General features: G+C 49.4%; 7 protein-coding genes and 2 non-coding genes across 9 annotated transcripts; 5 read left to right on the top strand and 4 right to left on the bottom strand.

Annotated features, from left to right (window-relative positions):
* Positions 1-6,582: 6,582 nt before the first annotated feature.
* Positions 6,583-9,142, top strand: TrAtP1_001861 (uncharacterized protein; the record flags this gene model as incomplete). Its single annotated transcript, XM_014085761.2, has 3 exons — positions 6,583-7,686; positions 7,754-8,493; positions 8,569-9,142. The coding sequence occupies 3 exons, from the start codon at positions 6,583-6,585 to the stop codon at positions 9,140-9,142; spliced, it is 2,418 nt and encodes an 805-aa protein (XP_013941236.2).
* A 1,049-nt stretch (positions 9,143-10,191) lies between these two features.
* TrAtP1_001860 (uncharacterized protein) lies at positions 10,192-12,940 on the top strand. Its single transcript, XM_066111190.1, has 5 exons — positions 10,192-10,725; positions 10,777-11,260; positions 11,320-11,741; positions 11,810-12,024; positions 12,117-12,940. The coding sequence occupies exons 2-5, from the start codon at positions 11,036-11,038 to the stop codon at positions 12,383-12,385; spliced, it is 1,131 nt and encodes a 376-aa protein (XP_065967263.1). The 5' UTR covers positions 10,192-10,725; positions 10,777-11,035; the 3' UTR covers positions 12,386-12,940.
* A 238-nt stretch (positions 12,941-13,178) lies between these two features.
* TrAtP1_001859 (uncharacterized protein) lies at positions 13,179-13,547 on the top strand (the record flags this gene model as incomplete). The annotated part of the gene is made up of 2 exons (XM_014085762.1): positions 13,179-13,223; positions 13,296-13,547. The coding sequence occupies 2 exons, from the start codon at positions 13,179-13,181 to the stop codon at positions 13,545-13,547; spliced, it is 297 nt and encodes a 98-aa protein (XP_013941237.1).
* A 484-nt stretch (positions 13,548-14,031) lies between these two features.
* TrAtP1_001858 lies at positions 14,032-14,124 on the top strand. Its single transcript has one exon. It is a non-coding gene; the product is annotated as a tRNA-Lys (tRNA).
* Positions 14,125-14,428: 304 nt separating this feature from the next.
* On the bottom strand, positions 14,429-14,521 carry TrAtP1_001857. Its single transcript has one exon. It is a non-coding gene; the product is annotated as a tRNA-Lys (tRNA).
* Positions 14,522-14,910: 389 nt separating this feature from the next.
* On the bottom strand, positions 14,911-20,065 carry TrAtP1_001856 (uncharacterized protein). The gene is made up of 3 exons (XM_066111189.1): positions 19,041-20,065; positions 17,017-18,972; positions 14,911-16,961 (listed from the first exon to the last, which is right to left on the bottom strand). The coding sequence occupies exons 1-3, from the start codon at positions 19,539-19,541 to the stop codon at positions 15,057-15,059; spliced, it is 4,362 nt and encodes a 1,453-aa protein (XP_065967262.1). The 5' UTR covers positions 19,542-20,065; the 3' UTR covers positions 14,911-15,056.
* Positions 20,066-22,806: 2,741 nt separating this feature from the next.
* TrAtP1_001855 (uncharacterized protein) lies at positions 22,807-23,572 on the top strand (the record flags this gene model as incomplete). Its single annotated transcript, XM_014085239.2, has 4 exons — positions 22,807-23,095; positions 23,174-23,268; positions 23,325-23,378; positions 23,446-23,572. The coding sequence occupies exons 1-4, from the start codon at positions 23,039-23,041 to the stop codon at positions 23,570-23,572; spliced, it is 333 nt and encodes a 110-aa protein (XP_013940714.1). The 5' UTR covers positions 22,807-23,038.
* A 775-nt stretch (positions 23,573-24,347) lies between these two features.
* Positions 24,348-25,841, bottom strand: TrAtP1_001854 (uncharacterized protein; the record flags this gene model as incomplete). Its single annotated transcript, XM_066111188.1, has 2 exons — positions 24,348-25,295; positions 25,362-25,841. The coding sequence occupies 2 exons, from the start codon at positions 25,839-25,841 to the stop codon at positions 24,348-24,350; spliced, it is 1,428 nt and encodes a 475-aa protein (XP_065967261.1).
* A 103-nt stretch (positions 25,842-25,944) lies between these two features.
* TrAtP1_001853 (uncharacterized protein) lies at positions 25,945-26,873 on the bottom strand (the record flags this gene model as incomplete). The annotated part of the gene is made up of 2 exons (XM_066111187.1): positions 25,945-26,736; positions 26,802-26,873. 2 exons carry the CDS (start codon positions 26,871-26,873, stop codon positions 25,945-25,947), a joined length of 864 nt encoding a protein of 287 aa, XP_065967260.1.
* Between the last annotated feature and the right edge of the window lie 3 nt (positions 26,874-26,876).

Raw genomic sequence — 26,876 nt, 5'->3', positions numbered from 1 at the left:
CCGGTGGACGACGCCAGAGAATGGCACCGAAGCCTTGGCTTGGCACTTGGTCGTTTCCTCTCGGCCGAGACTTTGGCCCATCACCATCACAGACACCATCACAGACACCACCGCAGACACCACAGACACCATCACACCACCGCTCCTCACCGTTCTTTCACCAGGCCGCCTTGAGCCCTTTCTTTCTTTTCTTTTTCCTTGCCCTTGCTTTTTTCGATTCGTGTAACACTCACCCCGTGGTCGGCCAGTTCCCCGCGCTAGTGTCACCATTAAATGAAGCTGCATGCGCCGATGTGCTGGCACGCCATGCCGCTGTGTACTTGTGCTAGCTGCTGCCCTGTGGTGGCGGTGTGCAACGCGAAAGAAGGACGGAAGAAACAGAAGAGCATTGGGTGACGTGCCTCCTTACATGCAGTACCTGAATAGGTAAGTAGGTACCTACATTTGCAATGTACTTTGGGCTAAGGCATACTACCAAGTAGTAGCTCTGTTGCCGCGTAGCTCGCCTCTCTTGTCTGCTATCGAGCAGCATAGCATGGGGGGCCCTTTGCTGCCCCGGGTATTGCTGGGGAAAGACTCTCAATAGCGCCAGCCTCTCCAAACCTTACTGATGGGCCAACGCGTTGATTTGCAGCTCGGCCGCCACGCCGAATGAGGTGCCAATACCACTGCCTTTGCAGTACCTGCTGCTTCGTGCTCGTAATAAAAACGTTTCACATCATCCAGCCACTAGGCCTCGAGCTACAGCACCATGTATAGCAGACTGCAGCTGGTCAGTAGTCGGGCTGCCTTGGTCGTCTGGATGATTCAGGCCCTGCACTCAATTTGCACTGCGGCCGGGGATCCTAGACGGCCATCCCGGGCTCCTCTGGCGTGACGTGACGTGACGTGACATCTCATGAGCGCCAGCCTGCTTTCCCAGCCATCGTCCTGCTGCATGTACAGAGTGTCAAGCAGGTACAGGTACTTGACGCTCTGGAGTCCGGCTAGGAAGGCAATCAGTCTGCTTGCTAAGCGCCCAGCGCCCAGCTTCCAGCTTCCAGCGTCCAGTGGCGGGAATAAGTGCCAGTAAGTTGAGAATAGCTGACAGGTCACACTCAGGCGGTAGTAGCTGCAGCGTTTATTCGTCCACTCAACTGTATCCGCTTGTTCTCATCAATAACGTAGTAGTACTTCATAGATACCTCACACACCAATATCTCTTTTGGCCGTGGGTATCAATCTAGACTGTCTTGTGCCGAGTGCTGTGCTGGTGCCGCGGCGTGTCTCTAGCAAGGCCGTGTCCATCGTTCCAGCACTCCGTTACACCCATGCCGATGGCTGGGAACGAACAAGGATGTAGAGATCGATTCGCGTCAAGGCCATCTCGTGGAGTCCAGCAATACTACTATTAGCAGTATCTCGCTACTTCGTAACACTACGCCTGGCAGCGTGTCTAGGGCTGATAATTAGGTCGTGGCCCCTGTCCCAGCTGTCCGAGGGAGAAGCGCTGCTACCAGCCGCTGTTCAAACGCTCTTCCCGAGACCTGGTTCGCGTATGGCAGGAGATCTACTCCTTTGCTGTAGCTATCCGTGCCTGTGGTTCGTCACATGCTTTCAAGATGGATGATGATGGTTCCCCAATCCCTCGATGGAAGTGGAGGAGACCGGGAACCCAGCACCTCTCGCTGTGGGTTTTCTTTTCATCTCCATCTTTCCCCATCTTTTGGCAAGGTGTATTATTCGTTCGGTGGTATGAGACAAAAACAATTCGCATACTGGCCACAGCACCTAATAGGAAAGGCACGCAGGTCAGCCTACCTCAGTAGGGCTGATAATAAGGGGCAACTGTATTGTTGTAGTGTATTTGCTCTTAGCCATCATGCTGGAGGCCTGCATAGAGATGACAGTAGTATCATGGCTTCTGGGAGACGCTGCTGAATCCAAGAGGAGTCATCGTAGTACGGCATAGCCATGGTGGCACGCCGCTCGATAGCACAGCAGATATTGTGTTTTGCAGTGTCGTTTGCCATCTTACAGTAGGGTCTTGCTCCCCCTTTTCGTCGTAATTAGCTTGTCTCATGCTGAACTTTTGCTCGCCAAACGACCATATAGTGCGGCTCTGTATGGAGGATTCGGTTAGACCACATCCCGCATTGCTCCATAGAGGCGCTTCGGAGCGCCACGTTCCCGAGCCCGAACCCGAAGCAAAAGGCTGTCTGGTGTACGGAGCATTTCTATTCTTGTCCAACGCTAACTGGGGTGTTTTTGTTGATCCATGTAGTACCGGTAGTGGTACTCGCACTCGTGCCAGCGGTTTGAAAGGGCTTCCTGTTAGAGCCTCACTCACTCATACTGTCAAGAGCATCTCATCGCGCAAGCTTAGGAGCTTTGAACCACTCAACCAAATCTTCTTGTAATGAAATCGAGTGGCATTACTCTCACAGTTCGATGACTGTCTGACTTTTGAAGTCGAGTATGATAAGTCTCAGCTGTGGCGTACATCCTTGCTCACCGAAAATGAGAGACAGAAGCGCAAGGCTCTGGCTGAATACGTCCCAGTGCCCGGCCCCGATGCCCATGCCCAATCATCTGTAGCCAGACCAGCTGCCCACTAGCAGTGTCTGAGACATTGCGAGTACTTTTACTACTGTTGAAAATGACAGGTCGGGAGATCCGGAAGAGCTGTAGGGAGCATCAAGCGTGATCCAGGCTTGCGATGTAAGTGGTACATTACACATTTATTATGCTCCTCTCAAATTGTCCCCTCTTATTTGCTGCTTGATCTTTTGACGTACTCGTTGACCGCTTCAAAGCCAAAAGAGCAGCGGGCTTTCGGCTAGGCCCATTCTGAAATTTAGAGGTGTTCTTGGCCTGAGATGTTTGAATCTATGCTGACTGCTTCTGCTGAACGTGGGAAGCACTTTCCGCAGAGAACATGAGCCAGTGGCCGCTGCATAATACCCATTCATATATTGAGACAATCAACATGAGGTATTACAGAGTACCGCTGTCTTGGCGCTTTGTTATTCTGTCTTGACCGTCCCTGGCCGAGTAGCCCAAGGAATCCGACTTGATGGAAAGGAAATTTCATGATACCCGCAAGGGAAAGCCATCGTCGATCTAACAGCATCACAATCCCCGTTTTGAGTAGTAACTGGTCTTATGGAGAGCACTAGAAAGCTGTTGCAAGTAGCCTTGAGGGTATTTTCATAGCTTCTCGACTAGTTGAAGAGTTGAAACGGCGACAGCTTGATAGGAGGTTGGCTGGCGCTCGAGGAATGGTATGTCACCATTCACTTTCAAAATAAATTAGAACAGACGGTGACACGTATCGTTACAAACGACTCGTTCGCAGCGGTTGAATGTCTCCGCCTGTGGCAACACGAGGCGTGGACGTAGAGCTGGTAGTAGCAGTAGAACATTGTTCCACGTCCACTCAATTCGCCGACATGGAGCCATGCATCCTTGCGAAAGTCTAGGCTGTTGTATATACCAATGCTGTTTTCTTTTCGAACTATTGCTGATCTCGATCGAATTCCCGTCTTGGGCGCATCCGGCGCGAATCAAACCATGTCTGAACACAGTGTTGCTGCCCCATGACCAACCACGAATGAAACCAATTGGCGGACTCCTCAGCCACCCGCAATTTCGAATTGCATATCAAGTATGGGGCGTCATGGTCATAAGGGGACACCTGCTGTGTAAAACTGCCGATCTAATGTCCCATGACTTTCGGCAAAAGCAATAAAAGCTAGTGTAGGGGGCTGAACGACCTCGTAGAGGAACAAGCAAGCTGTTGACGCCCCGCCACTTGAATGATGACAAGGTCTGATTTACCCAAAAGCACTTCCGTCTGAATCGAGACTGATAACCCCAATGGTGGGTAGTGTTTATCCTCAGAAAGGAAGCTTATGAGCAAAGCTAGCTTCTCGCGGCCACTGCCTCTGTATACCATTTCGTAAAAGTTCGTTGAGAAGCAGTGGGAAATGATTCAAGCAAAATGCCATGATGCTGCGTTCAAAGCTGCCTTGTAGAGGGTAGATGGGGCACACCTGCCAGATGGTCTCTTAAGTAGGATCCTTGAATCTTTGTCCGAGCCCAACATGCTTGAAAACCACTTGTGCTTAGAAGGCATATTTTGCCGAACTGATTGAGCAGATGACAGCCGGACTGTGGTGTCGAGAACAGCTGAACGTATACATACCACTGCAAGATTTATGCCCAGGCACGGGTTTCAAAGAGCCATATTGCTGTGCTCCAACGATAGACTAATAAGCATCGCCAGAGAAGTGCTTGATCCGGATCACATATCTGACCATTGTTGGGATCGAACCAACCCACGAAGCACTGCTCTGCAATGAATATTCAGGCATAAAAGCTGCGGCCGTCGCATACATAGAATTGGCTAGTGCCAATCTATTATCAAGTGTTTCGTAATTGAAAAGGCATATGTGCGTCCACAGTCTGTGTAACAGGAATATGCAGTATTTCGGCCAGCATCAGGCATGTTGAGTTGGCCATGAGTTGCCGCTTGCCAAGCCTTAGTGTCGTTCACTATCACATAGTGGGAGTCTGCTCAAAAGAAGCAGTGATCAGCCAAACCGGGACGCAGTCCTAGATGTACCATTACATCGGCCAAGATTATTTCGTGTTGTACGATTAGGTCAGGATGTATCTTGTACGAGCATTTCCTTCTTACCAAAGAAGGACAGGCTACTTTGGACCCGAAGCATTCAAGTTGAACCGCTGCCATGGTCGCTGTGGTAGGCATTAGCTATAGCGGCCGAGTCGTAAATGCCGTTGATGAGCAGGGCCGCAAGCAAATGGCTTTGGAGCCAAAGAGATAACCAGCAGCTTGCAATAGGTCCTTCTCAGGCAAACCTTGAGCCATTGTCGGATGGTGGGCTGGGGCTGGCCATTTGCCCCTGGCGTGATGAGAATAGCGGGTAGCGAGTAGCAGTAGGAGTAAGAGCCTCTCAAACGATGATAGGACGTCTGTGGATAGCCAAGATACCGTAGATAAAGCGACTGGCTCGGATGGAAGGCAGACGTTGGCTTATTCCCTAATTTTCTTGAACCCGCGTGGGGGTAGCAGCACTCACACTGGGAATTCTAATTTTTTTTTCATGTGGTTAGCAATCGTGGCCGAAAGTACAGCAACTCGAGATGGAGGCTGCCGAGCCTGCTGTTGTACATACCTACATGTAGCCCATGGTGCCATGATGGTTCGCTATACATGCAGTCCGTACAGTACCACGGAGGCTTAGCACCGGCACGGCATCGCTGCGGAGACAGCTGTGACAGGAATCCAGCGAGCCAGGAGCTCTGTTGATTTCTTTGCTCCAATGTTCAGCTTTCGGATTTCAGCTTGGCGGGCTAACAGGGCAGAGAGCCAGGGATCTTTGATTTACTACATACGCAAGTCAGTTTGAGAGGGCAGAATAGGGCGCCATGGCCGCACTTCCGGGTAGTATTCACTCACTGAGACAAAAGAAACCCGCTGCCGCTGGTCCTCTAAGGGCACGTACTCTGTAGATGGAGCCATTTCTTTTCTTTTTCTTGTTGTATCGGCTGCTGCTGCTGCTGCTCCCCCTCCATCACGCCGACCGGTCAGCACGCTAGTGGAGCCACTGTAACCGTGTGGCTTGCAAAGGAGAGTTGCCGGCAGCCAAGCTAATGCTGCTGCAAGAGGCTGGAGGCCTAATAGGAGCTGTCGAGGTGCATCAGGCCCTGACCATGTAGGTACTTGATGCAAGGGAATGAGGAGGAGAGGGAGTGTTGTGGTGTTGCTTTTTTTTTTTCAGGCCTCTCTAGTGGCCCACGTGCATGGGGGCACCCAATTTCCCTCCTGCCTGGCATAGGGCACTCTTGCAGCAGCACAGCACGTATGCTAGCGACCTGTACTGTACAGTTAATGAGCCGGGGCCTTTCTTGCCCAATTGGAAAGATAAGACAGTGGCATAGCGTGCCAATGCAGGAATAGATTGAGGCCCATGGCGGATACGAAGCAGCTGAGAGGGAAAAGTGTACCGCCGGATAGCACTTGCTCTCTCTACCTGGTAGCAGGTGGCAGCAGACCGCAGCTCGCTGACCCTGGTGCTACTTACATTAGTTGGTACTGCTACCTCCTATCGTGATACCGCTAGGTACTGCCTGATGTCCCAGGATAATGCGTTTTCTCATTGATCGGCTGCTCTCCGACTACTGGGCAGATGGATGACTATAAAAGACGTGGTGGGCCGATGTCACGGCCATTTGATACTTGCCCTTCTGTTGATTCTCAAAGCACCGTGTGATGGGAGAATCAGCATCTCTTTTGCCCTATTGACTTCGATCGGCTTTGATTCTCAGCCTTGGGCCAATGATCTGTACTATCTGTACTTGGCATGGTAATTTAGGTTGGTACTACCTGTATTTGCTCTGTCCACCAGCTCTGTTCTCACCAAAGCATCCGGCCATATTCGCAGCCATCTCCAATACCATCCTGAGCCTCTTCTGCCTTGCTTTGGCAGGATAAGAGCAAACAATCGGAGATTTTGTTCTGGTCTACTCCTCAGGGTACCTAGGTATGATACATTTGCGGCTTGCTATTCCGTCTTCATGAACGCTGCTAATATGGTACGAAGGGCAAGTATGACGGCTTACGTTTCTCGGCCCTCCCCTCAGATGGCTGCCATCTTCAGCTGTGACAAGTGCTCCGAGGCATACGCCAGCCCAGCAGACCTGGACCATCACCGTCAAATCCACGACTTCAACCACGATCCCCGTCGATTTGCTAGCCCAGCCAACGGATCCAGATCTCGGTCGAAGACTGTTGGCCAAGCCCGCGTTGAGCAAGTTGTTGCTACTCCGGTCGTTGCCACTCGCTGTTTCTTCTTTTGTTCTACATGTAATACTCGAGTTGATTCTCCTTCCGATCTGACAAGGCACAACGAACAATATCATCAGTCAGCAAGCATGGGAAATGAGAACGGCATACTTGAAGGCGATACGCCTCAGCCTCCCCGTGAGATACCAAGCCCAGAGCCATCTTGGAGCCCTAGCTCGGCTTTCGGACCGCCTGTATCTTGGGAACAAGGAATGCAGATGCAGAGCGCACCTCCAGTCAACTACTCGCCTATCGATCCTGTCCACCCTCCTAGCTCTCCCCCAGACTTGGTTGTTACTGTATTCAGTCCGCAATATGTGGCTCACATGCCGCCCATTCCAGCATCAAATGCAATCCAGACAGGCAATGTCAGCTGGATTGACTTTCTGGTTCCCATTGAGGGACACGAGCCTTACAACCAAATTGTTGAGTATGAGGATCCCAACTTTTCCCCATTAAGTGACCAATTCTGGCTGAGACCTATTGATATGAATCTCAGCGGCTACCATTTCCCAAGCGACGTGCTATCAGTATCCCTGGAAAGCCTGGGGCTCCTTTTCGATGTTGGTGGTGTTCCACGTATATATGAGGCGGTTGAAGCACAGGCGCCATTTCTCCCTGCAATGAATCTGCTCAATCAGCTTTGCGCCAACTACTTTTCGTACTGGCAACCAAATCAGCCCGTCTTTCATACTGCTACATGGAGTTTCATCGATTATCCTATGGCGCTGGTCAGCGCAATGGCTTGCGTTGGCTCGACCTTTACTCAAGAGAGTCAAGTCCAACGACAAGCGAGTTACATCAATGAACGATGTATCTCGGAAATAAGCCGTCTGGTGAGTCTAAACCTTTCTCGTGTGGCTTGACTTGCTCTTACAAGCACGACATGCTAACGCCTGGCAGACTGACGGCTCTCCGCAACACCAAGATATTGAATATATAGCTGCGCTGTGCATTCACCAGACATATTTGATTGGATCTGGCCACGATGAAATTCATCAGCATGCGGACAGAGTTCGCAGTTACATGATTCAGGGCCTGCAAGCACAGAACCTGCTGGGCCCCAATCTCTTTGACCCCAACGATATAATGCCTCCGCCTTCCTTGACTCCTGATGCAGTATACATAGAATGGTGCGCATGGGTCAACCACGAGCAAAAACTTAGAGTGGCCTGGATGGTGTTTGAGTATGACTGCAGCCTCTCACTCCTCACTGGCCGCCCTTGTGCTATAGCGCTGGGCCATCTGCCTACAGTATTCCCCTGCGAGGATGCACTTTATAATGCTCCAAACGCGTATGCTTGGGCTGAACTTGTTTCGAAAGACGCAAGCCTTCAGGGACCAGAAGTCTCTAGTATCATAACCCTGACGCTAAACAGACTCAATCTCCCTCAGACAACGTCTTCGTGGACCAAACGCCTTTGCGCGCATATTTTCGAAAGGCTCCTGAAAGGCCTTTTGGACCCTGACCAGCAGAATAACACAATCACTAGTGCTAGAGAAATCAATTTACACCTGACGTCTTCTCTCTCAAGCATTCAGATGAAGCTTCTTTGGAGTATCAGCTATTTGGGCAAGTCGGCCTCGATCTATAACCAGTCGCCCGCCACCCTTCAGACCACAAGGAACGTTGATGATTATGAGTAAGTTTCTCTCTCACCTTTCATCAGCCAAACGTTCCATCTCGGCCGGGCCCTCGCTAACCACACAATTGATAGCATGCTATCCACGTTCAAGTTGAATTACCAATCCAATCACTTTGGCCTGTGCACTCGCATCATGTATGCGATAAGATTCATCACTCTCGCAGCCATTTCGTCCCCGTCGGATAGCCACCACGCAGAATTACCTGTAATGCAACAAAGGCTTATCCTAGAACTCGCCAGTGTACCACATCACGCTCGGCTCTACGTCTATAACGCGGGGCAAATGTTCCGAACTGCCAGGGAGAGTCCCCTCGTTACGCCGGTCGACTACCTGCGCATCTTTACAGCCTATCTCGCCATTCTTGCATTTGTCAAGTATGGCCCTTCTTCGAGGTATGACGTCCCCGGCGTCGACCCATTTCATGCAGATGTATTTCCATTCTTCCCTACGAGCAGCGACAGATGGCTCGAGCATGGCGGCCCGGCTACGGTCGGCGAGTGTGGTGTCTTTTACCCCGGGTGCTCGACGGAGCTCATCATGCGGGATGCTTATAGGGAGCTCTGTAGCCCAGGTGGTTGGAAACTGAAGCGGAGGTTTTATTGTGTTCTGGATCGCTTTAACGCTCTTGAAGTGCGGCGCAATTGATCAATCATTGGACTGGACCCCTAACAACGTTCAGCATGAGGGAAAGGACCACCAAAGCAGGGTCCTCTAAACGAAAAGCACGTGGGTGGGTAAGTTGGATGGTCAATACGGGAGTCGGTATTCACTCATTTTCTTTCTTTTATTTTCTCTTGGGTATTCACTCTTTCTTTAGCTTTCTATTCTTGGACTTGGCATTTATTTGATGGAAATGGGGATCTCTGTCCATCTTCATGGTGTGCCATACATATATGACAGATACCATACGTCAGTCTCAAAAGCAAGCTAGTTGGTTATTTTAGGTTTTAGGTTCAACAGATTGCATATTTTATTTTAACTTATTCTAAGAATGATTGAATTGGCCTCATTAACTCCGCCTACTTATAGGCGATGCATTGGTGTACACTGCCCCGGTACTGTATACGAGTCTCTTCAACGTAGATTCCTATAGCAAGGCCCTTGGGTAATTGAGGCATGGGGTAAATCATCGACCAAGTATGTGATCTTTTGGTAGTATTTGTAGACTCGTGCGTCAACAGGGAAGAAAGCGGGCTTTGTTAATTTTTTTCCGTTTGCTATACGTAACATTGAAATATATAAGGCCCGTAAAGGTCCCGAGAATCTTTTCCTTGCAATTGGTTATTGTACACAAGTTGAACTAATTTCTCACAATGCTCGAGCCTAAGAGTCGCGTTTAGCAATGGCTTCAAACTACGACATTGATCAGATACAATTCTTCATTCAACTTTCAGCCATTCTCACGGCACTTGCTCAATGCCTTGCCCAATCGCCTGTGACCCCCATCGAGGCATGAGCGCCATCAAGAAGCACCAGGCGATGGCCGACTAGATTATGGATGGATCAGGTTGATATTCTTGCCCCTGTCGCGGCACCCACCCGCCCTATATCCGGCCCTGTGGTCGGCCCTGCAGCTCGCCCCGCGGGGGAGTGGAGAGGAACTGGAGGCCTAAAATAGTTGAGCCGTACAGCCGTAAAAGCCAGCCCTGGAGGCCCTGAATAAGACGATGGCCATCGTACCAGTGCGTGGAACTAAGATGGTGGCAGGAGAGCGCAAAAAAACAACAAAGCAGGTGAAGTCAACGGCCAACTGAAATACCCGAGCATATGTTTGATTGTATGTGTCCATTCCCGTGCGCCCATAACTACTAATCCACAGCATCTCCCAGGCACAGAGTCTGACCGAAGCGGGGCCTCGATTGATTTTGATGGCAGTTCCCCGGAGCTGATTAAACGTCAACTCCACGCGCACCGAAACTAAGGAGAGAGGCCGAATGGTTTTGGGGCTAAACACACTTCACGGGCCGAATATCCCTGGTCTACAATCATGTCCTGGCCGCAGGATTGAGGGCGGTGACGGATTCTCGAGGATGATCTGGCATTTATATACCATGGGGTCTGCGTGAGAGGGCAGCTGATTCGTCTTTTGTTTCTTTCTACGAGTCTTGCCCGAGTCCGGTCCAGTCCAGTAGAGAGAAAACGCCAACACCATGAGACTCGCAGAATCATCCACGGCCACTGCGCTGGCGGCGGCTGCTGCCGTATCCGCAGCTTCATACGAAACTTGCGTAAGATGCTCTCTTCACCATCCTGACAACACGAACACTAACTGGTCGCAGTGCACTCGTCTCGCCTCTGCGCTCGGCGACATCGTCACCACCACGCCCTTCGCCGCGACTGACTACTTCTCGATCCAGGAGTCCTCTCTTGTGCCAGCCTGTATTGTCCGACCACGTTCCTCACAGGATGTTTCCAAGGCTGTGACGATCCTCACCTCGTCACAGTCACGACTGCCCGGATGCCAGTTCGCCGTCAAGGGCGGCGGCCACACACCGGCCGGGGGGCGCTGCCAACATCCAAGGCGGTGTCACCATCGACATGAAGTTTCTGAACGCGACGGTGCTGAGCGACGACAAGAGCTCGGTGGCCGTCGGTGCTGGTGCCGTCTGGAGCGACGTGTACGGCTACCTGGGCGGTTTCAATCTTGCTGCGGCCGGTGGAAGGAACGGCGGCGTCGGTGTGGGCGGGCTGCTCCTGGGCGGTGGCATCTCGCATTTCTCGCCGCGTGTTGGGTGGGCATCTGATGGTGTTGTTGAGTTTGAGGTATCTACAAATTGTCATTCCCTCTATGTTCTTGCTGTGCGCTCTAACCTGCCAAACAGGTCGTCCTCGCAAACGGCACCCTCGCCACAGTCTCCGCGACCAGCCACCCCGACCTGTATCGCGCTCTGAAGGGGGGTGGAAACAATTTTGGCGTCGTCACGCGCTATGAGCTGGCGACGTTTGCGCAGGGCAACATGTCGGTCAACACCATCTCGTACGACGTATCCCAGGTCGGCGCCGTGTTTGACGCCTTCACCGACATCGCCGCCTCGCCAAACTTTGACCCCTACGTGTCCCTGCAGGCGGATCTGCTGTTCTCCTCAGCCGCCAAGGCGTGGTCGGTGACGGGCTCGGCCAGCTACACCAAGCCCGTGCTTCACCCGGAGGTCTTTAGCGGCCTCGAGGCCGTGCCAAGCATCTCCAACACCTCCGAGATCACGGCCGTGGCTGCGCTGGCTGCGGAGAATCCCACTCCACCACTGTAAGTTGGCTGCTGCAATTACTAAAATGAAGAGGACGGATATACCTAATGCAGACTGTGGTGGATAGGAACTGGCTCTTCGCCACGATAACCTTTGGAACCTCGAGCGAGGCCATGCTGGGCATTTTCAATGCTCTCAATCAATCCATTCATGACTTTAATCCTGCCGGTGGTATCACATGGAGCTTTGCCTTTGAGCCTCTTCCATCTGTGATGCTTTCACATTCCGCCGCCACGGGAGGAAATGTTCTCGGGCTGGAGCCCAAGGATGGCAATGGCGTTAGTAAGTGTTTCGCTCCGAAATCTTCTCGTGCAATGTACTTGTACTTGTACTTGCACTGCACTTGCCCATAGGCCTGACTCTGACATCAACAGTCCTTCTCATCTCTGCTCTCTGGCCGAACTCGAGCTCCAACGATGTCATCTACCGAAAAGGCCGAGACGCCTTTACGGCTGTCAAGACGGTTGCTGAGCAGAAAGGAGTGCTGCGGAAGTTTGAGTATCTAAACTATGCAGGTCCGCATCAGTCACCGCTGGCGTCTTACGGGGTCGACAACTTGAATTTCCTCCGCCAAGTCAGCAGAAAGTATGACCCGACCGGAGTGTTCCAGAGCAAGGTGCCTGGCGGCTTCAAGTTGTGGTAAGAGAGGCACAAGTGCCACGGGGCAAACGGCGCAATTGTTGAATCAACCAATTGAGGCATTCAACGGGACGGAATTCGCTACACAACATAGACTACATGTACTCAGTAAGCCGCAGGGCCGCTATCAGGACCATACACGGATATTAATTGACCTGGAAAGGCCCCATCTAGTGGGCTAGACTATCAGAGATCCGTTTACTTGAATTAGAGGCTGCAATTGGATCCTTTGGACAGAGGCCTCCTCCGAGCTACGCACTCTACCTTGTAATACCCCTAAAGATAGCTATGTGATCACTTCCGTGGGGGATTTTGCGGGGAGCTACACATATTACTAGCCGCACTACGTTGCATATGCGGTCCGTGTGCAAAGACTTTCTATTATACTCGCAATCGGTCATGTATCTCGGATTCTACTGTCCAATACAATCTCCTGCACCATTGCAAGAGAAAAAAGGTCAAGGTTGCAGTATATATTTGGTATGAAATTGGTTAGCAATAGCAACGCCTCTAGCCAAGACGCTTGGCCGATATACGCTTCAACCACTATGCAGTCATCTCAATAAGCACTCCTTCCTTTACAATACACACAGACCCTTATTCACATATACTCATGCCTCAAACACTCTACAATTATTCTCTCAGCAAATGCCACCAGAGGCAATATCGGTGCTCATTCTCACAAACCTCATTGGCGTCTCCCTTATATAATGCATCTCTCTTTCCTCCCTATCTTGTCCTCCACAACCACCACAGCAACCCTTCACAACAACCAAAAAAAAACCCAATCCTCCAAGATGCGTTTCTCAATCCTTCTGGCCATCATTCCCCTGGCTGCTGCCGTAAGTCACAAAAATCGTCCGAAATGTTTCAAATCTTGTCACCATTTCCACTCACTCACTCATTTTCTCCAGGCCGCCTTGGAAGCCCGCTTCGAGAGCAACGAAGACTTGGAAGCCCGCGGAACCGAGGGACAGTATCAAGAGGCTATCAATGAGTGCAATGCCGCTAGGGCAAAATGCTACATGAATAGCTACGAAAACTCGGAATTCGCCACATGCATTGAAGAGTGGCAGGTCTGCATCGACTCTTCGAGCGAGGACTCGCCTTACTGCTGCAAATACCCTGACGGAAATGACCTTCCCGGGTTTGACAGTCATAACTAGGGGACTTTAGTGGTTTAATCTACTGTTACTATGGCCTAGCAACTGAGACCAGCGAGGGACAGGGTCAGTTGGGGAAGAGATGAATTATCTACATAGGTACATATAAGAGTCTGTCACTTCTTCAAAAGAATAAAAATAACCAGACAATACAATTTATGTCAAGAGGAATTATGGGTCTTATTGCTCTCTGTGACTTGATTTCATTTGCAAATGCCTTATTCCAATAATGTTGCTTTGAGTAGTGTCCACTGGAGGTCAGACACCTGCTTCGTTCTACACAAACGTGGAATAGCAATGTCTGTGGCCTACTATATTACCATATAACATCATCACTACAGCCAAGAAGAGAAAGATATAGATATTTATCTATTAATGGAAATTAAAAGAACCTTGGCAACATGATTAACATGATCCAGCACTTGCCCATCGTATATAGGGCACATTTGGCCCGACGGAACACAACAAGAACCAGGCGTTCGTCTACGCCCGGTTAGCTCAATCGGTAGAGCGTGAGACTCTTAAGAGGGACACACGTTCTGATATCTCAAGGTTGCGGGTTCGACCCCCGCATTGGGCTTTTCCTATCCAAATTCAAAAGATTGACACGGCGAACGCCAGATTTTTTTTGCCTTTTTTTCAGTGTTCAGAGTCATGTCTTTTTTTCCTCGGAGTGTGGATTTAATCTCTGGGTTCTGATCGGCGCTAAAGCCTTTTTAGTCCTTAGCGGCGAGTCTGATTGGCCGCACCCCTGTAGCGCAATGACCCGGCAAGACGCCATGAAAAACTACGCCACCAAGAAAAAAAAAGTTAAAAAAAAAAATTCGACAGCGTGAACAAAAAAAAATGTGGCATTCGCCGCTTCAATCTTTTTGTATAGGAAAAGCCCAATGCGGGGGTCGAACCCGCAACCTTGAGATATCAGAACGTGTGTCCCTCTTAAGAGTCTCACGCTCTACCGATTGAGCTAACCGGGCCATTGGCGAATGCCCGATTTTGTTGTAGGATTATGGCAATATCTACGCTTATAAATGCACAGACGCATGGCCCTCACAGCCGAACACTTTAGAGTAGCATGCAGTGCCTGGCCAATGCCTTATTCACAGCATAACGGTCTGATGGAGGGCAATGAAGAGCTCGCTGGGTTTCTTTGTGCACAGGACTGAGCTTGTACATACGGCAACTGGTTAGCAGTAAATCCATGTAAGCTCATTCGAGAAGCAGGGTCAGAAAAATCTCTCCGTCACTACTAATCTACCACCACGGCTGCTATCATGCAGCGGTCATCTCTCTCTATCTCTTTTTTTTTTTTTAAAAAAAAAAAAAAAAAAAAAAAAAAAAAAAAAAAAGAAGAACGAAAAGAAAGCCTTTGTCAGCTAGAATTCCTGCGATTTAACCAAAATTGTGACCAATGGAGGCTGCATTAATATAGGTGGTGCGAAAAGTCGACAAAGCTGTGCTCTTGTTTGAGAAGTCCTTCTTTTTCTTTCTGGACCAGCAGTTGGAAAATATCTATACTGAGAATCCATCTTGTTCTGAGAACTGCAGCATCCAGACACGGCCTGAGAAACTGCCTATAACAACCGTCGATCCCCTTATAGCTGAAGCTGTCGGTCGGTAGTCCAAGGGGAGCCAAAGTAACGGTTTACCATCTCTTGTAATCCACGAGCCGGCTGCATTTATCCCATAGCCTGTGAAAAGTACAGACGATCTTGGCTTATTGACGACTGGCCCTGCGTCCAAATTTAGAATCCCAAAGTTGGTTTGGAGGTGGGACGCCTTTCCCTCATCAAAGGAAAGCTGAGTAAATATACCGACGGGCAGCGTCTGTACGCATTCGCCTGTAGCTGTATTCCAGAACTTGACGGTCCGACCAAACGACCCTGAAGCCACCTTGTTCCCATCTTTTGAGAGAGCCACTGATCTCACCCAGTCATTATGGCCTTTGAGTGTTTGGACGCACATCCCAGTAACTGTATCCCAGATCTTGACCGTTTCGTCATATGATCCTGAAGCGAGCAGCTTGCCGTCCTCTGAGAGAGCCACTGATCTCAACCTGTCATCATGGCCTTTGAGTGTTTGGACGCACATCCCAGTAACTGTATCCCAGATCTTGACCGTTTCGTCATCTGATCCTGAAGCTAGCAGCTTGCCATCTTCTGAGAGAGACACTGATCCCACCATTCTACCATGGCCTTTGAGTGTTTGAACACACATCCCAGTAGCTGTATCCCAGATCTTGATTGTTTTATCACCTGATCCTGAAGCCATATACCTCCTGTCTCCTGAAAAGGCCACTGACTCTACAAGTTTGTTATGGCCTTCAAACGTCTGAACATTTATACTTGCAGTTGTATCCCAGATTCTGACCGTATTGTCTAGTGATCCCGAGGCCAGTTTGCCATCTGTTAAAGCGATTATAGTTGTCACGTTGTTACTATGGCCCTCAAGTGTTTGAACACATACCCCTGTCGTTATATCCCAGATTTTGATTATCGGTTTGTAGGATCCCGAGGCTAGTTTGCCATCTGTAAAAGCAGTTAAACATGTCACTCGTCTTTCGTGGCCTTCAAGTGTATGAACACATACGCCTGTCGCTATATCCCAGATTTCGATCGCCCCATCCCGCAATCCTAAGGCTAGCTTGTTATCTTCCAAGGCGGCTATAGATGTCACTGAGCTACCAAATCCCCTGAGTGTTTGGACACAATTACCAGTGGATAAATGCCGGATCTTAATCGTCCGGTCGTTTGATTCCAAGGCAAGCTTATCATCTCCCAGGATGATTGTAGATCCCATTGATCCAGTATAGCCCCTGAGTGTTTGAACACATATTGCGCCTGTGGCTATGTCCCAGATTTTAATTGTCGTGTCGGCTGATGCCGAGGCCAGTTTGTTATCTGACAAGGCAAATATAGACGTTACCGACTTTTCATGACCCTCAAGCGTCTGAATGCATGTGCCAGCACCTAAATCCCAGAAATGAATTGCGCCATCACGCGATCCAGAGGCCAGCCTATCATTCTGGAAAAAGCATAGTGAATATACTTCGGGAATGTCATCAGAAAGTGTGCGGAGGCACGCACCTGTAGCTACATCCCAGATCTTGATTGCTTCACCAAATGATCCTGTGGCCAGCTTGCTGTCCCCTGAAAAGGCAATAGCATCAACATGATGGCTATGGCCTTCAAGGATCTGTAGACAAGGACTCCATGTTTCGTCCACAATAGGCTTGTTGTGAATCCAAGGTGGGAAAGACTTATCGAACGCCTTTCGAACTGGGCTTTGTATCGGGCTGAATAGAAGCGCAGAAGAATATACTTGAAGGGGTGCAATCTCAATTGCTCTGATAAAATATAGAATGAATCGGTACCCATCATGTATAAAACGAGCCAATTGTGTTTTGGAACTTTGTGCCTAAAATGGTAAGCTCATGGCAGACATCAATGTTTACAATCAATTATAGACTAACCTTTAATAAAACCTGCAGCTTTTTTACTGAGATGACATTGTCTGATATCTTCTGCAGAAGGCTCAGAGCCTCGAGCCAATGGAGGAAATGCGTACGAAGAAACACAAAGACCGGTCCAGCGTCATCAAGGCAGTTCTGATGTATAGGAGTGCAATTGTCGGATATTCCGTCGCAGAGATGATCAATCCAATAGGCACAAGAATACCGAATAGCAGCCAGGGGATCTGGATCTGGAGTTTCAATCTCATCAATGCACGACGCTGGATATGGAAGCGTATAAATGTTCTCTTTCAAGATTGAAGTCATAGCTCGTAGCGAGTGGGAAAGGATTGTATAATGAACTTTGCCATGGCTAGACGAGAATATGATAGGCTGAGTTGGCTTGTCCAGGATCAAATGGTCCTTTGCTGACTGATGGACGAAATAGACCGTGCAACCGCGAATCGTTAAAAATGAGCCGCATTTGTTGACCAATCTTTCCATCGCTTGATCATTGATACGATTGTTGTCAAAGCCAGCCAAGATTCTTAACTCTGCCAAGCTCAGTGGCCGAGATGCCAGAGCCGCAATTGAAAGAATTCTTTTACAAAGGCTAGGAGTATCTCCCTTGAGCTTGTCAATGCGATCCACCATGATGGAGTAAAGACTCGTAAGATCTCCTGGCATCTCCATAAGAATGTTCAGAATATGTAAAGGATCCTCATACTCTGCATCTTGTCTGTCCCGGAGATCTTTGACAACGAGAGCGACCCAGAGAAAGGTTCCGTTAGCTTTTTGCCGCATTTGCTGCCGCATCTGATCTTTGATCGTTGGGTTGTATTTTATCAGGTGGAGTCGTGATATCTCATGCTCGATATAAGCATCAACAGCGCGTGATACCAAGTCGGCGTTCACTTCAAGGCTGAGACTGACTCTCTCGAGGCCTTTTGAATCAGCTAGCCGACGCTCAATTTCGGGCCAGTTCCGGCTTGATAGAATCCACTTGACACGAGATGAAGCCGATGAATTTTCGACAACAAGGTCTAATAGCTGTTCCCGATCAGAAACACACTCGTCAAGGGCGTCAATGAGCAGATAGGTGTTCGTCAGAGCCGGATCCTTCAGCATATCTAAAAATATCCCCGAAAGAGCAAACCACGAATTTCCTCCTAGAAAAAGATCTTTACCAGATGCATCGTATTTGCTGCGTATATGATGCATGAGCGCTGGTTGCTGGTCGACAAGCATAAACATTAGACCCCATAGGACGGCATTGGCACTGTTAATGCGTTGATCGGTCGCTTGGCAGAAGAAATAAGAAACAAGGTCAGAAGAGGCTGCTATCCTGCGCAGCTCATTAGCAATCCCGCAGAGAAGCATGGTTTTGCCCTTGCCCGGATCTCCTCTAATCCACAGCAGCCGTCTCTCTTCATTGTCGCGCCACTGTTGGAAATCCGGATTGTCCAAGATCCAGCGGTAAGATTGCTCCAGCAGGCCGCCTTTTGTGCTCTCTATGCGTTTCTTGTCGTAAATCGGGTTGGTGATGCCCAAGTCTTTGAAACACTGTAAATCTTCTTTTGTCATTTTCTGTTTCACAAAAGTAACAATCTGCTCAAGATTGGCATTCATTTTCTCTTTCCGATGCACATCAGAGTCTTTGTTAAAAAGCGTTTCGGCTTTTTCGATCGCGTTGATATCGCCGTCCCAATCGTCCAGCTTGGCAATATCACGTAGGAAAACAAGTCCGCGATTCTTGTAGTAAGAACAAACGCTCTTCATCTGGTACAAGAGTAGCAGTTTATAGAGGCCGATAAGCTGAGCCTCGAGTCCCCCTTTCATTTTGGAGAGATGGTTGTAGCCACCGGCATTCTCCCTTAGGATGGCATCAGGTAGCTCCCAATACCACTCCATTCTCCGAATAACGTAGTCGATACCATCGCGATTGGCTTTGGTTACACTCGTCGAGTTACCAAAAAGCTAAGAAATATCCAGCAGATTAGCCGATTTAGACTCTCGTATTGCCTGGTTAGGTATTGATACCTTACCTCCAGTGCCACGCATACACCAGTCCAAGCAAGAGCAGCTTGTGGGACAGTCTGGATTGCGGAACTAATGATGTCTTTGGCAGACAGGACGACTTGCACACCTTTGTCGAGACTGTCTTTTATCTTGGTTTCTCGTTTTATCTTGGCCAATCCGGACGTGACAAGTCGGTCCATTTGGGCTCTTCTAGCGCCTGGATTGCCTTGGGCAATTATATTCGCATCCATGTCGCCTTCAGGCTCCATGTGGCGAGATAGGATCTTTTCGTATGCTTCTACCAGCGCAGCCTCGGCCTCATTTGCTTTCAGTTCGTCATATGCTCGATCCCAAAGGTGTTCGGGCAAACTTGCAGCAGATTTGTCCACAACAAGAGGGGCCGGTGTGACGTTGGATAGAGCTGATGCGGCTGTTTCATTGTTGCCGTCCGGCGCTGTCGATACACCGCTATCTGGATTTTGAGGCTTTCTCTTCAAGCGGCGAATTCGTTCCTTGAGGCGACGCATGGCAATGTAGAAGAGTACCCAATTGACGTAAATCAAGGCATAGAGGGCAGAGAGAAAAATAACGATCTGTAAGCAGATGATGACTTGCGGGGGTGGTTTGGGCAGCAAAGTCGCATTTGTGGTAATGTTAGGGAAAAGTATCCAGCATCCCAGTTTTGTTATCCAGCACTCCAGCCCGCCGCTACTGCTGCTACCACTGGGATGCTGGAACACAACCACTGAGGCAGCATCATTGCTCGTGAATACCCTTCAGGCAAGCGCAGAGGAGCACACGGCGCTATCATTACGCGCGGGGGGGGATCATTGCCGGTCTCTTTTTTTTTTCACTTCTCGCTTGCTCGTATTTGCACTTTAGAAGGGACTTTTGGTGCAGGTACAACATCACCAGTTCATCAATGACTTGCCCCACTCGTCGCACATTCTAGCAGGCGTGCTTCAGCCTCAGTGACCCAATGCGAAGCTCCTATGCCGAGGCTGATTTGTTGACAGGCAGCGGTGGTGTGGTGAGCCATCACTACCGGTTGCAGGAGCGCTGTGGCCGACAAGTAGGCTAGATCTTCAGCATATTTGTTGCCAGCGACGATGCATTGGAGCAGCTGGATCGGTGCGATAGGTCAGTGATGGCTGCCGCGGGAGTTGCAATCGCTGTAAAGCTCGAGTCTGTGACGCGGTGGATATGTGGGCATTCTAGAATTCTCATGCAATGGAATGAGTTAGCAACGAACTCTTATGGATTCATACCTGAGAGCATTAGAAAAAAATCCTATCGCGATCCTTGTCTCTGGTTGTGCTATGATGAAAAGTTTTGCGGTCCGATATCATCCCTGATAGTATTCAAACAGTAGTCTTCTCAAAAGAAAAGAAAAAAATCTGCCAATCTGCGGTGCCAGCAGTACCAAATCCAATAGGACAGTCGCATCTTCGTCTTCTTCGCATCCAGGGCAAGCCCCAACGTGCAATGAAAAGGAAAAAGAAGCCTGTCAGACGTCCATCAACACCCACCCTGCCCATGCGCCCGAAGGCAAGACCACGAACAGGGTCGAGATCATCAAGAGAACAACTCTCTATACAGCAGAAGCACGAGGCAACTACCGCCATCCTTGCGGACAGGGCGAGAGGACCAGAAAATTCACTCTTGGGTGTCGAGGATATACAATCATCAACCAGGGTGGATTCGATGGCTCTTTTGGGAACCAAAGCAAGAGACAAATACTATAGAAATGATTCTCCTGTGAAAGAAAACAAGGTTAGACGATTGCTCTAGAAGCATGCTGCTGCAGGTAGGGGTGGCACATACTGAAGTATTGTCGACGTGAAGAAGAAAAGAAAAAAGAAAATCGAAAGAACGAGCGGCGGGCGAAGTTTTATAGAGGGTGGGCGGGCAGAAATTTTGGCGGGCGGTGAGCGAGTGCCCCTCCCAAAAAAAAAAAAAAAAAGTTGCTTTACCGCCTATAATTTGGACGGCAGAACGCGAACGCGATATTGTAGCAGACCCACGCCAAGCAATAGCAGACGCGAAGAAGAAAAAAACGGGAGCTGTTGCGGAGTCTGTAGCTGCGTTGAGATACAGTTTGAATTGATTGTATTGGTTGGTCCGCATGGATTTCCTCTTTCTGTCGTTCAGCTGTCAACATTGCATCTTACAACATGCCTACAAGTATTTCCGACTGATAGACTCATTGGAGAACTCGATTCTCTTCCACATCTCTCACCCCCTGATCAAGTTCCCCATGAACTCACCCAAAAGGGCAAGTGTTTGCTGATACATTGGCATTGCATAGTACAAAAATTGTCTGCCTAGGGGCTGAAGAACGCAAAGAACAAGACAGGTGGAAAAACCTCTCGAACGCTATTTCGCGGAATACTACGTCGGATCGGCATTGTAAGCGACTCGTTCTGTTTAATGCTAATCCCTATCAAGTTCCATGGGGATGAGTTTAGGAAAGCAACATTGGAGGTCCTGGATTGTCGGTGTGATCTGCAAAGCTCGTCGTTGACCAAGTACTTTTCTTCTACCTTGCCCCATGTATACTCTAGGAACAAGTTGCTACTCCTTTGGAATGCAGATGCATAATCGCTATTGCCTGATTTCAAGCCCGCTCTATATTTGTCCATCTATTGCTGAATGCGACTTGGGCTGATGCTACTTTGTCATCTTACAGCCCAGCCCAATATCTCCATATCCCTCGAGTCTAACCGAACAGAGATCCAAGATGGTTCCACCATTGAGAGATGCAGTCTCACAGAGGATTTCTTTGAGATGGGCGTTCGAAAGGCTAGGATACCGTCGGGTATTTTCCCGCTTAGCTGGGAAACTTGGTAAGGCGAATCGATCAACTAGCTGTGCTACTACTTATGCCCTCAGCTTCATTGCCATCAATTGGCCGCAGGTCCTCAGTAAGGAGGCGATTTTGTTCCACCAATGGCGCGGTAACGTACTCTCTGAGATGCCAAGACATCATGAAGGTAGCGAGGTCGATGCCAAATATCTCCCCAGTTTCTCTTGATTTCGGTCTATATTCCACCGAACCTTGTTGTATATGACCTCCTACACCTAATTCTATTTTCACCCATTTGGTTGACTTCCAGTCTCCTTCAGCCCAATCGGCCCGGCGGCCTCACCAAATCACATCTACGTACAAAACATGCAGTGTCATACGGTTCTCCAGTAGGCTACTAATCATCGAATTGCCAGAGCCCATTGTGTACTGCCCGCCTATGTATAGTAATATGCTACCCACCTATATTAAGGAGGTCAGAGTATAGTACATAAGATTTGTACAAACAACCACCCCAGGACAACAAATCAAGCTTATTCCGGTAGGTGCCAATCATCAGCCCGCATCCCTGCAGCGGTTCAATTCGGCAGTTGGCTATTCGCGAGACGATAGTATGATCATCAGCACACAGAAGGGTTATCCTTCTTTTGTGAAACAATGTGATTTGCTGGCAGCTCAATGTCCTCTACTTCTCTTTCGCATCAAGGTAAAAGTACCGCATAATCCATACACTAGATAGTCTGCCCAACCATTTGCACGTAATCATGACAAAAGGAGCGCACGCATCGTATTCTATTTCACCCTTCCTATTTTGAATGCTCGTACAGCATCAGGGCGTAAGATGAACTATCCCACTCTGCACCTCAGATTACTATCTGGAAACCCCGATTCGGTAAGAGCAAGTGGACATGTTTACCTCGTCTGTCCCTATTTCTTGCGTGGCTGGGGATCGGAATTTTACCCGAACTACCACAACGTAAGCATATACCATGAGTATTACCTGCAGTATGTGAATGCGCTAAACGCTATACGAAGATCTCCCTGTATGCTGCGGAGAGGCGGTTCGGAAGTCGGGAGAGCAATCGCATGAGGGATGCATATAAAACTGATAAAGCACCCGGCCTCAAATCGTGAAAATCTCCTGTCGATCAACAACTAGCTCTTCATCCAAACAGCCAAAGATACAATCCAATTCTTCTTCCCCAAACAACCGCCAACATGCAGTTCTCCGTCCTCTCTCTCATCTTCGCCAGCGTCGCCGCCGCTCAGAACGTGGTATGTTCAATCCCCAGCAGAAATAAGTCAAAGAAATACAAAGAGATGAGCTGACAATCGCAATCAACAATGAACCAGGCCACTCTCTACTCCGAGCCCAACTTCCAGGGCTCCACCTTTGACATCAGCGGCACTGACGATGCTCTTGGCGCCTGCAACCCCGTCACTGGATTGTAAGCTTTCTCTTTAACTTGTGATTCAAATAGAAAACTAACAATGGTCATTTCAGCCCCATCGTCCAGTCCATCAAGATCAAGGCCGGCCACGCCTGTGATCTCTACAAGTAAGTTTCAACACCAACATCTCCACTCTGCTTCGTTTATCAACAATGCTAACCCCGTCTCCCTCAGCACTGCCGCCTGCGACATTCCCTATGCCGCTTACAGCGCCGACACCGCCGAGACCATCATCTTCGGCGCCTTCTCCGCCTACTCGTGCGCCGTCGCCATCCCCGGTGGCCCTTTCGGCGGCAACTAAGCAGATGCCGTCATTTTATCTCGTGTACATAGAAGAGAAGGAAGACATCTGGAGGTCAAGGGCGCCTCATCTCTGTATATATGCTAAATAACGAGAAATGACATGACGATTCTTTCGATGCTGCTTCGGAATAGCACTCTCTGTGGACTTGCTATGAACTGAAGATGTAAATGTCAATGTGTAATATATTGTACTCTATCCAAGTGATCCAATCTAGGGACAAGAGACAACCCAGCCAGTCTAAATACATAAGAAAATCCTCCAATCGTCCAAATCTCAGATTAAACCCGACCCTCCAATAGTCCAAAGTCTCCACTAGCATAATCCCTCCATTAGAAAAATCCCCCAATCGCCAAATCCCCATCGCCAAATCCTCCAATGAGCCAAATCCTCCAATGATAAATCCTCCAATGAGCCCTCCAATAGATAAACCCTCCATAAAATAAATCTCCAATCCACTAAATCCTCCAATGAAAAGAACCATCCAACAAAGCGACTGCACCTTTCTGCCAAGAGGTAATCCAAAATAACCAAAAAAAAAAAAAAAGAGAGCAAAGGCGAATAGAAAGTGGACATCCCACGTGATAAAAGTAGAGTCTAGAAATAAAAAAAGAAGTAATTGCCGACTGAAAGAAAGAGACATTCAGACGGCTTCGCTAACATATGCACTCTCATGATGATAGCTCCATGCAGTTATGCATATCGCCAGAAACCCAACCAATGCTGCCGGCAAGAAAAGAATGAAACCCACCAAGTGAATGGTCTACCTGCTCGTTCAAAAAAGAAAGGGTGTGCACTGCGGACAGGTACATTCCCGGCACCTAGAATCCTCGACATACTTCCAAATCCTCCAGGGGGAACGCTCGCTCATAGGCAGACTCCAGACGTGTTTTAGAACGAACAGAGTCTCGAGGCAATTGCCAACGGCAGACTGGTCGGCTATGTCAATCAGGCGCTGCTCGATGAATTCCTCTGTACCTTTGTCTTTGGTCAAGCACCCCAGGATAAGCATAGGCCAGCAGAGGGCTAGATTGAAGTCACTATCCAATGTAATGGTAGGCAGCAATTCGTCTGCTTGCGTAATTATCTGCTTCATGAACACCCTGTGCAATTTCTGTCTCCGCTCGTCCGGATCGTTGTACTCATAGTCCTCATCTTGGAGCTCGGCGTCTTCATCTATGGTAACAACGTCTGGGTTATGGAGGAGAGGCTCATCCAAGAGAGACCACAGGTAACATGTGGCGGCAATCTTGAATAAAAGGGCGACTTTTTGCCAGGTGTCGACGCGCTTTCTTCCGTCTTCAATCAGGGCAGAAGCCTGGAGCCTGTCTTCTATATCGGCAAAATCGAGAAACTCGCCGGGCGTATCTTCAAATGTAGATGTACCAAGTTTCCGACGGTACATGATGGCTCCCAACCTAAAAATGTGTGGAATGGTGGCCATTATGTCGAGCCAGGTTCCGGAAAGTTTACCGATGTAATCTTCGACCACCAAACCGTCGACAATTGCCAACTGCGACGCACTGATGAATGGAAACCCAGTAGCCGTGATGGGATTGGCAGCAACGCAAGCCAAGGAGACGGTGTGCATGTAGTACTCTATCAGATAATCAGGCATGCTGTCAAAAATTTCTTCCGAGCTGAGGGTGTGGAGATTGTTCAAGATGTCCTTGGCTGCTGTTGGATGGTCGTATGCCTGGGAGAGCGTGTCGAGCCGGGCCCTCTGCGAAAATAAGTTAGCACCACTGACATTTAAGGGAAGAATAGGGAGCTGGAAAGGGAGACCAACTTCGACGAGAGCTACAACGATGCTTGCCATAAACAGGGAGGGCATTTCATCTTCGCCACCAGCCAGATAGCGATCAATCTTGGGGCCGAATGGGGCAATAGCATCCCTCAAAAAGCGCTCCGCGCTCTCCCCCGTGGGCAGGATGGCGGAAGACACCTCGCGATGATTAGATCGCTGAGCAATGATGAGCTGCAGGACCAAAGGGTTGGCATAGCCTAATCGGATCAGCTTGGGGTTAATCGGGTTGATATCGGGGAGGTCGGCGACGCCACAGTTGGCCGGGCGCTTCTCATAGTAAATAAGAGTATCACTTGCGGTGTAATCGCATGACGGCAGCAAGAGCAATGGTAGATGCGTCACTTCGTACCCTAGCTCCAGGTGATTGTGCCTCATGTAGGAGATGTAGTCATCGATGCGGGTGCTCAGGGGAGGTTCTCCGGGACCCTGCCAGCTATTCATGACCACGAAGAGGTTGGACATGTGAGGATATTTTCTCAATTGAGAGAGCTCGGGATCTTCTTCGGGAAGAACTTCAGGGTCAAAGTCGCGCTCATAGTCGTAATAGACCGCATAGTCATGATCTTTATCGACTTCCGAGGAAATGGAGTCGGATCTCTTGACATAGCGGGGGGGTGTGTTCCAATTTACGCTGCTGAGACTCGTACAAGTGCCTCTTTATGCGTGTCACAAACTCAGATTCAAATGCAGACCCGGAAGAAGCAGATACAGAAGCAGTTGTAGATGTCGATGCCAGTGCCGGTGCCGGTGCCGATGCCGATGCCGATGCCGATGCCGATGCAGATGCAGATGCAGAAGAAGACTCGGGCTGGGACCCAGCCACGGGACCAGATGCAGATGCGGATCCGGGATTGGCCCCAGGCTCGGTTCCAGATTCCGGCCCGGGAGCACACAATGGTGCGGGCTGACGGGTGCATCGATGAGTGGCAGTCTTCTCCGGGAGGGGAATCAACGGGTTCCTTTTCTGGAACATAGGGGAAAGGTGCGGATTCCAGCTAATGACGCCATCATCAAAGCGGGACTTGGGCTTGATCTGGGCCATGGTTTCTTTTGCCTTGGGCTCGTTTTTGATGCCAAACCTTTTCTGGTAATTGAGCTTGCGCCTTTTCCTGCTCTTGTTCTTGTTCTTGTTCTTGCGTCTTTTGGACGTATTGGGTTTGGTTGCCGGTTGCTGAGCATCCCCGTCACGGACGTAGTCCTCGTAGCCAGTGGCGCTGACGGGCTGAATGCATTCGTATCCATTTTCAACACATGTGACGCAAGTAGGTAGTCCCCAGTTGCATTTGTAGCTGTGACGGCGGCAGGTGAGGCATCCGTCAGGGGTCCTGACGATGCGGGGCACCGCGAGGCCGCGTATCTAAAGGAAGAAAGTGTTGTTAGTGATAAGCCGTAAAAGGAGAGGTTAGTGGTTGCCAGACGTACCTTTTGGGGCAGATTGAGATCGAAGAGGATGCTGAGCTTTACGCGTGCGGACTGGGGTTGTCTGGTTGCCATTGT

This window comes from Trichoderma atroviride, chromosome 1 (genome assembly GCF_020647795.1).
Source record: "Trichoderma atroviride chromosome 1, complete sequence".
Lineage (NCBI taxonomy): Eukaryota > Fungi > Ascomycota > Sordariomycetes > Hypocreales > Hypocreaceae > Trichoderma > Trichoderma atroviride.
This window is presented reverse-complemented; position numbering and strand designations above follow the sequence as displayed.